This window comes from Canis lupus, chromosome 6 (assembly GCF_011100685.1).
Source record: "Canis lupus familiaris isolate Mischka breed German Shepherd chromosome 6, alternate assembly UU_Cfam_GSD_1.0, whole genome shotgun sequence".
In the NCBI taxonomy this organism is placed as follows: Eukaryota; Metazoa; Chordata; class Mammalia; order Carnivora; family Canidae; genus Canis; species Canis lupus.
Window position 1 is genome coordinate 24,741,502 of NC_049227.1, and position 15,758 is coordinate 24,757,259.

Sequence of the window (15,758 nt, forward strand, 5' to 3'; positions counted from 1 at the left end):
TCATAGATACAACATCAAAAATCTATATAATGCCAGAGCAGTCCCTTCCTCCTGGTTTCCTTTCCTACATACACCATTCAATAGGAGTGTTACACGGAATGAGCACCTACTACAACTTTCCTGTGTGTAAGTCCACTGACCCAAAGAAAGTACAAACTGGTTTCCTTCTCACCCCGTCTTAAGATGAAGAATGCTTGGGATCCCTGGGTGGCGCAGCGGTTTGGCGCCTGCCTTTGGCCCAGGGCGCGATCCTGGAGACCCAGGATCGAATCCCACATCAGGCTCCCGGTGCATGGAGCCTGCTTCTCCCTCTGCCTATGTCTCTGCCTCTCTCTCTCTCTCTCTGTGACTATCATAAATAAATAAAAATTAAAAAAAAAAAAAAAAAAGAATGCTTGAATTTTAGGCATTTATTGAAAATTTGTACATGCCATATAAATGGACTGAACTTTAGCCTGACCACATTCTCTGCCATTGCCCACAAGGGATAAGAAATGGCACATGGAAAATGATGGGCAGACTCACAAACACATGTTTGGGGTGTTGCTTTCCTCTTCGTCTTTTATTCCCATCAGTCCTAGGCCAGAGAATGATCCATGAGTGCTGCAACAAATGAATGAAGATAGGTTTTTAATCCACGGGGCTGAAAGAATGGTTACAAACTCCTACATAAGAGGTGTTAAGTTTTTTATTCATGAGAGACACAGAGAGAGGTAGAGACACAGGCAGAGGGAGAGCAGGCTCCATACAAGGAACCCGACGTGGGACTCAATCCTCAAGGTCTCCAGGATCACGCCCTGGGCTGAAGGCAGCGCTAAACCACTGAGCCACCCAGGCTGCCCAAGTTTTTTTGGGTATATGTATGCAGCAGGGCACAGGCAGGTTAAGACTTTATGGAAAGCTGCCTACTGAAAATGGTTCAATGGAAAGAAGATTGACCAGTCTTAGAGGCCTAGAATCGAGACTGCTCTACCATTTAACAGATTTGAAACATATCTCAACCAAGGGTGAATGACCCCAAACTGAGCCTCAATTTCTACAACTATAAAACAATTAAATACTTAAATTACTATCTTACAGGGCTTTTGTGAAGACTGTAGAAAATAGCTAAAATATACAGATCATTTCCTTTTGCATTCCTCAAAAACCATACAGATCATTCACCATGTACCAAGCATTCTTTTTACGTACTTTTTAAATATACATCCTCATTTAATCCTTCAAAACAGCTTATGTACCTAATGTAGGTACTAATGCAAGTATTAATTATTATGTCCATTTTTCAAAAATAATCTCCTAGACTTAAATAGGTTGCTCAGTAAGCTGAATGACAGAACCAGGTAATGGCAATCTGCCATCAAGAGTCCTTTTAAATAATGTTATATTGTAAAACACTTGGTACAATGGCTGGAACTTAGGAGTCATTCAGTACATGTTAGTTCCCTGCCTCCTTGTAGTGAATATTCAAAGGTTTGGGTTCAAGGGCTACGGAGCTCTCCATGGCAAAGCAGGTAGAAATGAGCAAAGACAAACCCAGAATCTATCACCACCTGATATCTTAACTTACACCAACAAGCAGTCTTTTGGACATGAAGGACGAACTCTGTGTGGAAAGTGGCTCTGGAGTCATACTATCAGGGTTCAAATCCTAACTACACTTACCAGGCTGTGTGACCTTAGGCAAACTTCTTAATCTGAGCCTTTTTCTCCACTTGTTAAATGAGGATTCAGCACCTCAACTGAAAACATGCCATGTAAACATGCCTGACACTTACTAAGCGTTTGATGAATTAGTACAAATATAGTCATATTTTTTTTAAGATTTATTTATTTATGATAGACACAGAGAGACAGACAGACACAGGAGGAGGGAGAAACAGGCTCTATACCGGGAGCCTGACGTGGGACTCGATCCCGGGATTCCAGGATCGCGCCCTGGGCCAAAGGCAGGCGCTAAAGCACTGAGCCACCCAGGGATCCCCTAGAGTCATATTTTCAATATTAATTTTAACTTTTGAAAATAAAAGGATTAAGAGCTGAGTCAGGCTCCAAGCATGAGGAAACCAATTCTCTTTGTTACTCCTTCCTGAGCCAAGACTATGGGATCATGGAGAAAGCTGCAAAGACAGGCCCAGAGAAGTTAGTCACACAGGAAGCTTATAGTTTGGGTAAAGGCATGCTCCTTCTGCTGGGTTTGCCCTACAACGCTACAGCTATCAAAATGTAACTTTTAGAAGAAAGAAGGGGGGGTCCCTGGATGGCTCATCTGTCATGATCTCAGGGTTTTGATATCCAGCTCCATTTGCCCCCCCAATCCTCAGCAGGGAGTCCACTTGAGATCCTCTCCTTCTCCCTCTGCCCCCCAGCCAAATCAATCAATCTTTTAAAAAAAAAAAAATTAGATTTTCTTACTGCAGGATTTGCTATTGCCAAGGTGTTTTCATGGCTTTTGTCATATGTTGTTTTAGGTTCACACTAAGGTGGAGGTCCTAAGCCTTTTTGCTCCCTGACCCCAATGCTCCTTTCCTCAAGCCCTCATTCACTATAGAATGACCTGGCCACATCTGGAAGGAGAAAGCTTTGGCCTACTCTAGCTTAGTTTGCCTACACAATGGAGAACTGCAATCTAAATATTCTACCTGCAACACACAGACCCCGCCACTTATTTTACAGACCCCGCCACTTATTTTACCACTTCCACAATGGAGGAGCTATGTCAGTGCAAGTCCACTTGCTCTTAACCAAAATATTTTTTGTCAATTTATGGTCACCTCATGCTGTTAACCTACCCACAAAAGGCTGTCTGAAGTATCAGTCTAAGATGGGTTTTTGTTTCAAATGTAAACACTTAATGGTATTTTCTGTTCCTCACAAGACCGCAATTCTCTCAGACTGCCCAGCAGGCAGCCTATCTCCCCAATGGCCCTGAGATGCATGTTAAAGGATTTTATGACAGGAAATTAATTTCTGATCCGGGTTTCAAGGCCTGAGGCATTCATGTTCTGCAATCTAGGATCTTAGGCCTGGAAAAGAATCCTAGAATGCCAAAATTTTAAGGGACTTTTTAGAAGTAAATATAATCTAGTGATTTTCAAACCATGCTCAAAAGAGCTACTGCCCTCTTGCTTCTCTCCCCCCAATATATATACTCACTCATCCACCTACGCACTCATTCCAGAACTGCCTATCTTCCTATCTTTATGCTCTAGGATTTAACAGCAATTTTTCTTCTAAAGAAAACATTTTATAGTTGAAAGGGTTTGAAAATCACTGATTTACTCCAAATCTCTCATTTTACCAAAGGTAAATTGAGACCCACAGTGGGAAAGTGGCTTGGCTACTTGTCAGAGTAGGTATGTAACAGAGCTGGAACTGGACCGAGTTCTGTTCCATTATTCTTCAGGCTTTGAACCAGCAAAGCAGGTCCTCTTTGCAAAGAGGGAGATGGACGAAGGCAGGAATATGCTCCTGAAATGTAGGAAAGATCCTATATGCTCTGGGCCTTGCCCTAGACCTTCTTTGTTTTCACTCAAGTGGGGTTAGGCAGCTGCCTCTTGTCCCACAGAAGCTGCAGGACCTAAGATCTCTGGCTTTAAACTGGGATGAGCTACCTGCCTGATAGTAAGCTAGTAAGAGTAATTATAGAAGAACATATACATGTAAAATGAAGATATAATACCCATCTCTTTTTTTTTTTTTTTAAATTTTTATTTATTTATGGTAGTCACAGAGAGAGAGAGAGAGGCAGAGACACAGGCAGAGGGAGAAGCAGGCTCCATGCACCGGGAGCCCGACGTGGGACTCGATCCCGGGTCTCCAGGATCGCGCCCTGGGCCAAAGGCAGGCGCCAAACCGCTGCGCCACCCAGGGATCCCCAATACCCATCTCTTAAAACTAAAAAGAGAGGATTCCTGGGCAGCCCCAGTGGCTCAGCGGTTTGTGATCCTGGAGACCCGGGACTGAGTCCCACATCGGGCTCTCTGGAGCCTGCTCCTCCCTCTGCCTGTGTCTCTCTCTCTCTCTCTCATGAGTGAATACATAAAATCTTAAGATTCCTGTAAGTCCTCATTTATGTGCCTGAATGTGAATAAAAGGCCTTTCTCTAAGAACAGCTGAAGTCCAGAGGCCAGAATCATGAAGGGACAACCCTTTCAGTTCTTACCTCTTGGTGCCTGGCAGCAGGATGAGGCAGAGGGTGCCTGGGCCCAGGCTGTGGTAGAGCTTTCCTATCTTCCGGCCCCAGCGCCAGGCTGCTATCTTTGGGTGGTCCACCTTCAGAGCCTAGGATCAAAGCCATATATTGACACTCAGCCAGAGTATCATCTGCTCACCTTTGGAGGGGCTGCACCATGGGATCCCAGGAAAAGTTCTGTAAAAATCCTCTATCTGAAGCTAAAGCCCCCACCTTCAAGGTTCCCTGTCCATCCCAGCATCTCCAGGCCACAGGTCAGTTTTAGGAGTAAGTTGTTCTTTCTTTCATATGGATTGGGTCTTCCAGGGCCCCTTGGCAGAGGAGCCACATTACTAATGGCCCCTGTCACTAAGTATCTTTGTGACCTGGGCAAGTCACTCAACCAGTTCTGGCCTGTATTTCTCATCTGTTAAGTGGGAGATTAGACTAGGACAGTTTCCCAAACTTCAGCCATTCACCTTCTACCTTAACCCTTCTTTGTGTATCCCTCTAATATTTTTCTTTAAAGTGAGTCAAGTTTCTTCCTTCACCTCATTGAAATATCTATGAAGTCACAGGTTCAATGTGATTGTTGTGTAAGTATTAGAACAACAAGATCTTAACCTAAAAGTCAGGGGGAAAAGTCCATCCAGGACCACTAAAAATCATCTTGTGTATGTACTAAACTTTGGGAAACACTAGATTACTGAAGGCTTGCCCAGCCCTTTAACCTCCTATGTTAGCCCCTCAACTTCCCTTGGAGAGCCACCTGGAGGATTAAAAGCCTGATGGTAGCAGGTATGGAATGGATAAAAGTATAAGATCTTGGAGAAAGAAAAAGGTGTCTAGGGCTAGAAGAAGCTGGAGTGTGAAATAAAACTAGTGCCAAGGCAGAAAAAAGATCAAAGGCTTGAGTGTCACTTGAGCTGGACTCTCCTAACTTCTATAAACATCAGAAGGAAAATCAATAGTTAGAGCCAGCCAACCAAGGTAGCTACCTCTAATGCCAGGATACACTCACTCACTCACCTGTAAGGCCTGCTGCTCAGAGGGGGGAGGTATGACACGAATCCCCGGGGGCCTTCTTGATTCAGGAGGTAAGCCCCTGAGCCAAGCATGGAGATGCCTGGGGGTTAGGGCATGTCGGCCTTTCAGCTTCCAGTCCTTGCCTTTAAGAATGTCGAGGGCCCTCTGGGCACTGCCAAAATTTTTGAATTCTGAAAGCAAGAATAGCCCCTTCTGTTATTAAGGGCCGCAAAGCCTGGTCACCGCGGTCACCATTGAGGCTGGAGGTCAGCCAAGGCCAAAGGAGGACAGAATCAGCTGTTAACCCAGTCAATCACCCCAGGTGGGCTTATGTGGTGAACATGTAGACTTACTCAGGAAACAGTATCTTTTTTGCTTTCCGCTTTTAAGATCTTTAGGCAAGATCACAGCTTCCAGGCCAAGGAAGAGGTTGGACTGCTGTAAGAGATGTTCTTTGAAGGTTTCACTCACTCCAGACAGGTATATAGTACCTCGGTTTTCAGAATCTTGTTCTAGCTCGTTCACAAGAGTGTTACAGTCAAGGGTGAGCTCTGTCACAGGTCTCTGCACCTAACCAAGGAAGATGGCATTAGTGGTAGAAAGTCACACTTAGGGGCACCTCAGTGGTGCAGTTAGTGAAGCCTTCAATTCTTGGTTTCACCTCGGTCATGATCTCAGGGTCATGAGATCAAGCCCTGCATTGGGCTCCACGCTCAGCACAGAGTCTGTTTAGGACTCTCTCCCTCTCCCCCTCTGCCCCTCCTCCTTGGTCTCCTCTTCTCTCTCAAAATAATAAATAAATCTTACAAAAGAAAAGAAGGTCACCACTTCAACCTTTAGGCCTATTATATACTAGCAAGTAATTCTGCAGTTTCTGTATAAGGGGGTTAATGACAGATGCCTCAGAGAACTATGGTAAACACTTAATAAATACTTAAATATAAATGTTTTTATGTAAGCATACTATCTCCTCCCTTTCCTCCCCACCAAAACACCCTGCAATGGAAATGAATTCCCTGATTTTTACCGCAATGAGACTGATTATTTGCAAATAAGAAACTTCAAAACACCATTTGATCCCCTTGAAAGCTAAAGGAAAGGGCTGCTACAGAAAAACACACCAAATAAACCATCTGGGGTCTAAGTAGTGATAAAGAATACAAGGAAGACCCCAATGCAGCCAGGCTGATTCTGACAAAAATTAAAGCTGTTGTGTTTTAGGTCACTGCTAGAAGAATGCTGGGCTTGACTGAAGACTTCCCATAATACAAAGTCTTGTGCTCAAGAGTCTTGAGGGCTTTTTATTATATACTAGAGCACTATAAATACAGGCTGTGCAAGGTCAGGGCTGAAGGGTGCTGCTTTTTGCTTTCTTTGGCCACTCTACCTTGATGCAGGCACCTTCTACCAGAACGCCATCCAAGGATTCTATGGCCAGCTGAGCAGCTTCCAGGACTTCATATTGTATACAGAGATGTGGCTGCAGAAAAAAACAAGATTTTCTTATTCCTGCTTTCCAGGCTCAAACTGCTAGAGAAGGGACTGGGAAAGGGCCCTAACCTTGTGGCCAAAGCCACCAGAATAAAATGTTCTCTTTGCTGTGCTAAGCCAGACAGCAACTGCAGATCAACTTTTAAGTAATCACCAAAGTTCAAGAACTGATTTCTCAGGCAGTAAATAACCTTTGTCAATTAAAATTTAAGTCTTCTCTCCATGGGTGGTACGGGCAAAGCACTAATAAATCTTTACTAATCAACTTGCTTTTCATATTTATTATGAACCACTGAATTCATAAGTGCAAGTCATTCAGATTCTCATTTGTTGTTAGCTTAATTTCACACAGGCAACTTTCCTGTAAGTTTGGGGAGGTTAAATGCTTCCATTGGATAGGCTGCATCTTTAAACTGACTGCTTTTCTGCTTGATGATGAGAGGTGCTGCATCATCACTGAGATAAAAGTGCTCCCAGAGAAAAGCTTCATGATACTGGATTTGGCAAGGATTTCCTGAATACCAAAAGCAGGGGTAACATAAGACAAAATGGACTTTATCAGAATTAAAAAGTATTATCAAAGGACACTTTCAACAGTGTCAAAAAGCAATCCTATGAATAGGAGAAAATACTTGCAAATCACATATCTAATGAAGATTTCATATCTAAAATAAACTAAAACAACAACAAAAAAATCAAATAACCCAATTAAAAACAGGCAAAGGACCTGAATAGATATTTCTCCAAAGAAGACCTACAGTGGCCAATAAGCATACAGTAAGATGATCAGTATCACTAATCATTAGGGAGATACAAATCAAAACCATGAGCTACCACTTCACATCCATTAGGATGGCAGGAATGGAGACTGATAAGGAAAAGAAAAGGAGACAGGAAGTAGAAAAATGGGAGAAAAAAAATGTCAGAATACAGAAATTGGAACCCTTGGCATTGCAGGTGGGAGTGTAAAATGCTGTAGCCACTGCAGAAAACAGCATGGCAGTTCTTGAAATTATACATCAAATTACCATTTAACCCAGCAATGGTACTTTTAGGTATATACCCACAAGAATTAAAAAAAGAGACTCCAATGTACATTTGTATTCACAGCAGCATTTTTCAGAATAGCCAAAAAGTAGAAACAAGCCAAATGTTCATCAACAGATGAATGGATAAACAAAATGCAGTACACATCCACACTATGGAATATTATCCATCCTTGGAATAGCACGAAATTCTGACATGCTACAGCATGGAAGAAACCTGAAGACATTTCGCTAAGTGAAATAAAGACACAAAAGATTAAGTACTGTATGATTCTACTTACAGGATGTATAACAGAGTAGTCAAATTCATAAAAACAGAAAGCACAATAGTGCTTACCATGCTTGGGGGAGGAGGACTAGAGAGTTGTTGTTCAGTGGGTTCAGAGTTTCAGTTTCAGGGGATAAAAAAGTTCTAAAGTTCTGGATACATTTCAAGATCCCCAGCAGATGCCTGAAACCACGGATAGTACTGAACTCTCTAAATACTATGTCTTTTCCTATACATATATATCTATGATAAAGTTTAATTTATAAATTAGGCACAGTAAGGGATTAAAACAATAACTAATAATAAGGTAATTATAACAATATACTGTAATAAAGTTAGTGAATGTGGTCTCTATCTCAAAATATTCCCTTACCCTTCTTTTGATGATGTGAGACGATAACATGCCTATTTGATAAGATCAAGTAAGGTGAGTGGCATATAAAGGCATTGTGAGGTAGTGTTAGGCTATGCTGCCCTTCTGATGATATGTCAGAAAGAAGATCAACTACTTTTAGACTGTGGGTAACTGAACCCATGGAAAAGGGGGTACTACTGTTAATTAGTAACAGAACTGTATATTTTTTAAAAAGTTACAAAGGCAAATTTTATGTATATTTTACCAAAAAAAAAAAGAGAAAAAATCCAAGAATTACAGCAAGAGATTTTAGTCCCCTGACATATCCTTTCCATCCCTTAGGTCTGTCTTCCCAGGGAATCTTTGTATTTCTATTTTTAGGTACAGTAAAGACATTAATAAAAGATTTGGAGAAAGCACATTTTAAACATCCAGGATTCTGTACTTAGATCACTTTGAAAGATGGCAGATTTCTTGATTCTCAAAAGAATCAGAGAGTCTGGCAATGCTGGGTACATATCCTTCTGAATCAAAAGCTGCTCCATCAAAAAGCATGACTCGTACTCCAGTTGGTGACAAGCTCATGTCACCAATATCTGTTATGTGAATGGCCCCAGGAGGCACCTGAATTCCCAACACTAACCTAGAGGTGAAAATCTTATCTCATTACCTGATGGGTTTCAAGAACAAGAGTCATTGACCGGATTGGACCAAAGCTCTTAAAAAGCCTCTTCAGAGCCCTGAGGTTGCAATTTTTGCTAAATGGCCCAGCATAAACAGTTGACATCTCTGTCCACTTGATCCTCATCTGTAAGAAAAACAGAATGCAGTGAGGAGGTGAATGTGGTAAGAGAATTAAGTCTAATCTAAAGAAAACATGAGTTAAAACATGGGATAATTCTGCTTTAAGTAATTTCTCAACACAAAGCCGAATGTACAAAGATTAGTATATAGATATTTCACAACCACTTTATTTGGAATAGCAAAAACTTATAAAACACATATGATGAAGATAATAGATATATAATACAATGGAGTACTATACAACCATTAAAAAAGAAGAGAAATAAGATCATGTGCTGACCTGAAAAAATGTATAAGACACACTACTAAATGAAAAAGCTGCCAAATATTATAGTTTGATTCTTTTATAAAAATGTATTTTCTAAAATATTAATACATACATAGAAAAAATGTGGAGAAATGCAGAGCAAACTTATTAAAGTATGCAATACATTCTTTAACTCAGGGAGATTATAACTTATAAATAAATCATCTAGTAGAACTCATCTACTTACCCTCTTGTTCATCTCTTCAGTGAGGCTGGGTGAAAAGGGTTCAAAAGAGAACTGGACAATGCTGAAGGGAAACAGGGGAATTTCCACTCTGGCCTGCTCAAGAACCTGCAGAGAATAGCAAAGCCTGTATGAGACAGGAACCTAATGGCTCTTGGAGGTGAGCTACAATAATATAAACAAGGTTGCCTTTTTACCCATATTAAAAAGCAAAATGGGGCCGACTTTAAGGTCTGAAGAAAATGGTGACACAATACAGTCTCCTAGAAAACAGTAAGGAGGGATCCCTGGGTGGCGCAGCAGTTCGGAGCCTGCCTTTGGTCCAGGGCGCGATCCTGGAGACCCGGGATCGAATCCCACGTCGGGCTCCCAGTGCGTGGAGCCTGCTTCTCCCTCTGCCTATGTCTCTCTCTCTCTGTGACTATCATAAATAAATAAAAATTAAAAAAAAAAAAAGTAGAATTAAAAAAAAAAAAACAGTAAGGAGAGTAGGTAAAATCATGTAGGACCCAGGCCTTTAGCATCATTAAGAAAAAGAGACTACTAGAACCTTTAAATTACCTCTAAGAAAGAAGTTAAATTCCAGCACAACTCCCACCATCTCATACTGTTAATGCCTGTGAGTAAAGACAGGAGAGGAGGCTTAAAAGACTCTGGAAAGAAATCAAAAGGCATAGAAGACTTAGATGAAGTACAAACAAAATCACCCCCAGAAAGAAAAAGTACAACTAAATGCCAAAATAATGAGCAAAGGTCACAACTGTAATATTTCGCAACACTTGACTAGGTAAGAGGTTGGAAGCCTCAGAAAAATGCTTCTAAGAATAAGGTATATAGAGAAGAGCTAATACCCCCTTAGAGACACTGTCGGGAAAGAAAAGAAGGAATTAAGGGGGGGAAATGAAGGATATCCTGCAGAAAGTTAATAAGAAAATGTCAACATTCCCAAGAGCATTATAAACTCCTTATTCTTTCCAGCACAGTATCATCTTCAAAATAAGCACTGTTAAAAAAAGAAGAGAGTGTAACATCAGCAATAAGGAACAGAAAGAGCTTCAGGTTCTCACTCTCCTATAGATCCCAAGTTAACAAAATACAGACCAGAATGCCTTTGTGTGTTCTGTGAGAACTCTAGAGGCCAGCTGAGAAGCTAATAGCATTTAGACCAACATAAAAACCAAGAAGAGATTCCATCAAAAGGAGGAAAGAAAGGGGATGCCTGGGTGGCTCAGTAGTTGAGTGTCTGCCTTTGGCTCAGGGCATGATCCTGGAGTCCCAGGATTGAGTCCCGCATCAGGCTTCCTGCATGGAGCCTGCTTCTCCCTCTGCCTGTGTCTCTTCCTCTCTCTCTCTCTCTCATGAATAAATAAAAAAAAATCTTAAAAAAAAAAAAAAGGAGAAAGAAAATCTGTAGTGTTTTCGTTTCTTTTTTTTGGTTTTTTTTGTGTGTAGTGTTTTCCATGCCAATTCATATCTCCCCCGCATTCAACCTCATACAGTGCAACCCAAAAGAAACTTCCCAAATTGAGGATTGTCCCTTGGACAGAAACACGAATAGACCTTGCACTCAACATTTTGAGTCGTCTTGAGGCTGCCTCCGGGACGAGTTTTCTGTCTCACTTGACTCAAAGCACTGATGGTACTGGCAGCATTATTTGGGAACTCCTTAGAAAGAGTGAGGTCAGCAAGGTCATGGACTAGGAAGGTTCAGGCCCTCATTCTTCCACAAACACCAAGTTAACAACAACAAAGAGACCAGAATACCTTTGCAAGAACTCTAAGGACCAATTGAGAAGCAATAGCACCAAGACCAACAAAAAACCCAAGGGATTTCAGCAAAAGGGAAAGGAAAATATGCAGAATTTTGTGTGCCCACCTATATTCCTCCTCTATCCTTCCTATAACTAGAGGTCCTCCCTCTGGATGGAAACAAAAAAGTAGACTCTGCATCCAATATTATGGCTAGTCTGAGGCTGCCTGAGAGACTAGTTTCTATCTCACCTGACTAGAGCACTAATGGAACTGGCAGCCTTGTTTGGAAGCCACTGAAAACAAATGCAATTATCATAGCACATTAGAGCTGCAGTTCCACAGCCAAATGCCAAAGGAAGCAAGAGATTATGAGCACTGAGAAGAAACAGACAAGCTCCTTAAGGAATCTAAAAGTATACACACAGGCTCAGAGAAGATACATCCTCAAATTGGTGAGAGAGGTCCTGGAACCTCTCTAGCTAATCGGTAAAAGTCTTCTGTACCATGATGCCAGGCCTTAACAATGGGACAGGTAGTAGGTTTTTTTCCCCCAAATGACTAGGTCTTAATAAAAAAGATCACAAGGCATACAAAGAAATAGGGAAAAATGGCCCAAAGGAATAAAATAAAATTCCAGAAACCAAAACTAAAGTAACACAGAATGAACTAAAAGAGAACAAAGACAATTAATGGAATCAGGAAAATGACACATGAACAAAATGGGGTTCAACATCATATCTGATCTGGAAGAAGAAAGAGTCAGCAAACATGAAGACAGATCATTTAAAATCACCAATCAGAGTAAAATGAAAAAAGAATGAGGAAACATAAATAGATCCTAAGATGGGACAATGTCAAGACCAATATACATATAATGGGATCCTAGAAGAAGAGAGAAAGGGGAAGAGAGCTTATTTGAAGTAACAATGACTAAAAACTTCTCAAATCTGTGGAAAGAAATGAACATGGAAATTCAAGAAGCTCAAAGAACTTGAACCAGGATAAATACAGTAAATCTAAAGAAGCTCACCTAAAGAAGACACATTACAACCAAACTGTCAAAAGTCAAAATCAAGAATAGAATCGTGAGAGCATCAAGAGAAAAGCAACTCATTACATACAAGGGAACTTCCTTAAAATTATCAGTGGACTTCTCAGCAGAAATCTTTGCAGGCCAGAAGAGTGGTGTGATATATTCAAAGTGTTAAAGAGAAAAACAAAACAGAACAAAATAACATCAAGAATACTGTAACTTGCAGAACTCTGCTTCAAAAATGAAAGAGAAATTAAGATTTTCCCAGATTAAAAAAAAAAAAAAAGCTGACAAAATTCATTACAATTAGAACTTATCTGCAGGAAATGCTAACAGGAGTTCAAGAGGAAAGAACAGTAGATAGCAACATGAAGCCACATGAAAAAAGTTTTCAGTCAAGGCAAACACATGAACCAATGTTGTAACCTCTATTAAGGTAATTTTGGTGTATAAATTCACTTTTAATTCTTCAAAATTTAAATGACAAAACCAAATATTTCCCATGTTAATGAATATACATCTATATAGATGTGATTGAGTATTAAATATTTATTCACTATCAAAATCTAATTTACTAGTAACTTAAATTTTTTTTAACATTTTGAGTATAGCTGTCACACACAATGTTAATTTCAGGTATACAACACAGTGATTCAACATCTCTATACATTATACTATGCTCACCACTACAAGCATTGCTACCCATCTGTCACCATACAATGCTATTACAGTATCACTGGCTCTATTTCCTGTGCTGTACCTCTTTTTTTTTTTTTTTAAGATTTTATTTATTCATTAGAGACAGAGAGAGAGAGAGAGAGGCAGAGACATAGGCAGAGGGTGAAGTAGGCTCCACGCAGGAGCCCAATGTGGGACTCGATCCCAGGACTCCAGGATCACGCCCTGAGCCAAAGTCAGATGCTCAGCCACTGAGCCACCCAGGCATCTCTGCTGTACCTTTTATATAAAGGTGCAATTTATGACATCAGTAACAAAGTGTGTGTGTTGGAGCTTATAAAAGCAGTTTCTGTATGCAATTGAAATTAAGTTGTTATCAGCTTAAAACAGAATGTTATAACTTTATGTAATTGCAATGATAACTATAAAGAAAATATTTATAGAATGTAATACACAGGGCAGCCCCGATGGCCCAGCGGTTTAGTGCCGCCTACAGCCCAGGCTGTGATCCTGGAGACCCAGGATCGAGTCCCACGTCAGGCTCGGCTCCCTGCATGGAGCCTGCTTCTCCTTCTGCCTGTGTCTCTGCCTCTCTGTTTGTCTGTCATGAATACATAAATAAAATCTTAAAAAAAAAAAAAGAATACACAAAAGGAAATGAGAAGTATAAAATTATGTCATTACAAAAAAAATCAATGAAACACAAAGGATAGTAGAGAGAAAAAGAGGAACAAAAGCTACATGATATACAGAAAACAAAAGATAAATAGTAAGCCCTTCTAATTTAGTAATCACTTTTAAAAAAGTACCAACAAACTGAATTCAACAGCATTTTAAAAGGATTATACATCATGATCAGTGGGATTTATTTCTGGAATGCAAGAACGGTTCAATATATGAAACATCATCCCATGGGGGCACCTGGGTGGTTCAGTTGGTTTAAGCATCTGCCTTTGGCTCAGGTTGTGATCGCAGGGTCCTGGAGTTGAGCCCCACATCAGGCTCCCAGCTCAGCGGGTTACCTGCTTCTCCCTCTCCCTCTGCCACCTCCTTGCTTGTGCTCTCTCTCTCAAATAAATAAATAAATTCTTTTAAAAAAGAAAAAAAGAGAAAAAGAAAAAAGAAAATCATCCCATGTAATATACCACCTTAATGGAAAGGACAAAACCCACAAAATCAGGGCACTGGGTGGCTTGGTCAGTTTAAACATCTGTCTTCAGCTCGAGTCATCATCCCGGGGTCCTGGGATCAAGCCCCACATGGGCTCCCTGCTCAGTAAGGAGCCTGCTTCTCTGCCCCTCCCCCAACTTGTGCTTGCTCTAACAAATCTTAAAAACAAAAACACAGGGCAGCCCGGGTGGCTCAGCGGTTCAGCCTTCAGCCCAGGGCATGATCCTGGAGCTCCAGGATCGAGTCCCATGTCAGGCTCCCTGAATGGAGCCTGCTTCTCCCTCTGTTGTGGCTCTTCCTCTGTTTGTCTGTCATGAATAAATAAATAAAATCTTTAAACAAAACACAGAATCATCTGAATTGATGCAGAAAAAGCATCTGACATGATTCAACACTCTTTCATGATAAAAACAATCAACAAACCAGGAACAGAAGGAACCACCTAACAGAATAAAGGCCATATATGAAAAGCCCACAGCTAATTTTTCAAAGGTGAAGGGTTGAAAGCCTTTTCTTTCTCTAAGACAAGAAACAACGATGCCTGCTCTTGCCACATCTATTCAACATAGTACTGGGATTCCTAGCCAGAGCAATTAGACAAGAAAAAGAAATAAAAAGCATCCAAATTGGAAAGAAAAAAGTAAAATTATCTCTGTTCACATATGACACGTAGAAGACTCAAAAGAATCCGCAGAAACATTGTTAGAACTAATAAATGAATTCATCAAAGCTGAAGATACAAAATCAGCTGTGTTTCTATATACTAACAATGATCAGAAAAGTAAAGTAAGTGGGGGAAAATCTCATTTACAAAAGCATCACAAAAGAATAAAATTCTTAGGAATTAACTTAACCAAGGAAACACTTGTATGCTAAAAAACTACAAAACATTGCTGAAAGAAATTAGAGAATAAGTAAATAGAAACATTCCCATGTTTACAGATAAGAACACAATACCATTAAGATGTCAACAGTACTGAAAGCAACCTCCAGATTCTATGCAATCCCTATTAAAATTCTAATGTCATTTTTTTCTAGTATCATTTTTTTTTTTTTTTTGTAGAAATAGAAAAAATCACCATAAAATCCTTACGGAATCTCAATTCTAAAAGAACAAAGTTGCGGGACACAAGTTTCCTGATTTCAAAATGTATTACAAAGTTACACTAATCAAAACAGTATGGCACTGGCATAAAGACAGACATACAGACCACGGAACAGAACACATTTCAAAAATAAAACTTTGTGTATATAGTCAAATGATCTTTGACAAAAGTATCAAGACCATTCAATGAAAAAGGATAGTCTCTTCAACAAAGAGGTACTGGAAAAGAGGGAAAGTTGGAACCTTTTCTTACATATATATATAAATTAGCTTAAAATGGATTAAACACCTGAAAGTAAGATCTAGAACTAGAAAACTCCTAGAAGAAAACATAGAGGAAAAGCTTCATAATGTATTTGGCTATGATT

General features: G+C 40.2%; 1 protein-coding gene across 3 annotated transcripts in view; it reads right to left on the bottom strand.

The window, feature by feature from the left end:
* Window positions 1-395: 395 nt before the first annotated feature.
* REXO5 (RNA exonuclease 5) overlaps window positions 396-15,758 on the bottom strand; it is a 44,241-nt gene continuing 28,878 nt past the window's right edge. For all 3 annotated transcript variants that reach the window (XM_038540162.1, XM_038540160.1, XM_038540161.1), the window contains exons 14-20: window positions 9,656-9,760; window positions 9,028-9,165; window positions 6,585-6,677; window positions 5,551-5,767; window positions 5,201-5,388; window positions 4,163-4,281; window positions 396-603 (exon numbers count right to left, since the gene is read on the bottom strand). In XM_038540162.1, the coding sequence (XP_038396090.1) occupies window positions 522-603; window positions 4,163-4,281; window positions 5,201-5,388; window positions 5,551-5,767; window positions 6,585-6,677; window positions 9,028-9,165; window positions 9,656-9,760 (942 nt within the window). In that variant the 3' untranslated portion in view covers window positions 396-521. The remainder of the gene's footprint in view (window positions 604-4,162; window positions 4,282-5,200; window positions 5,389-5,550; window positions 5,768-6,584; window positions 6,678-9,027; window positions 9,166-9,655; window positions 9,761-15,758) is intronic.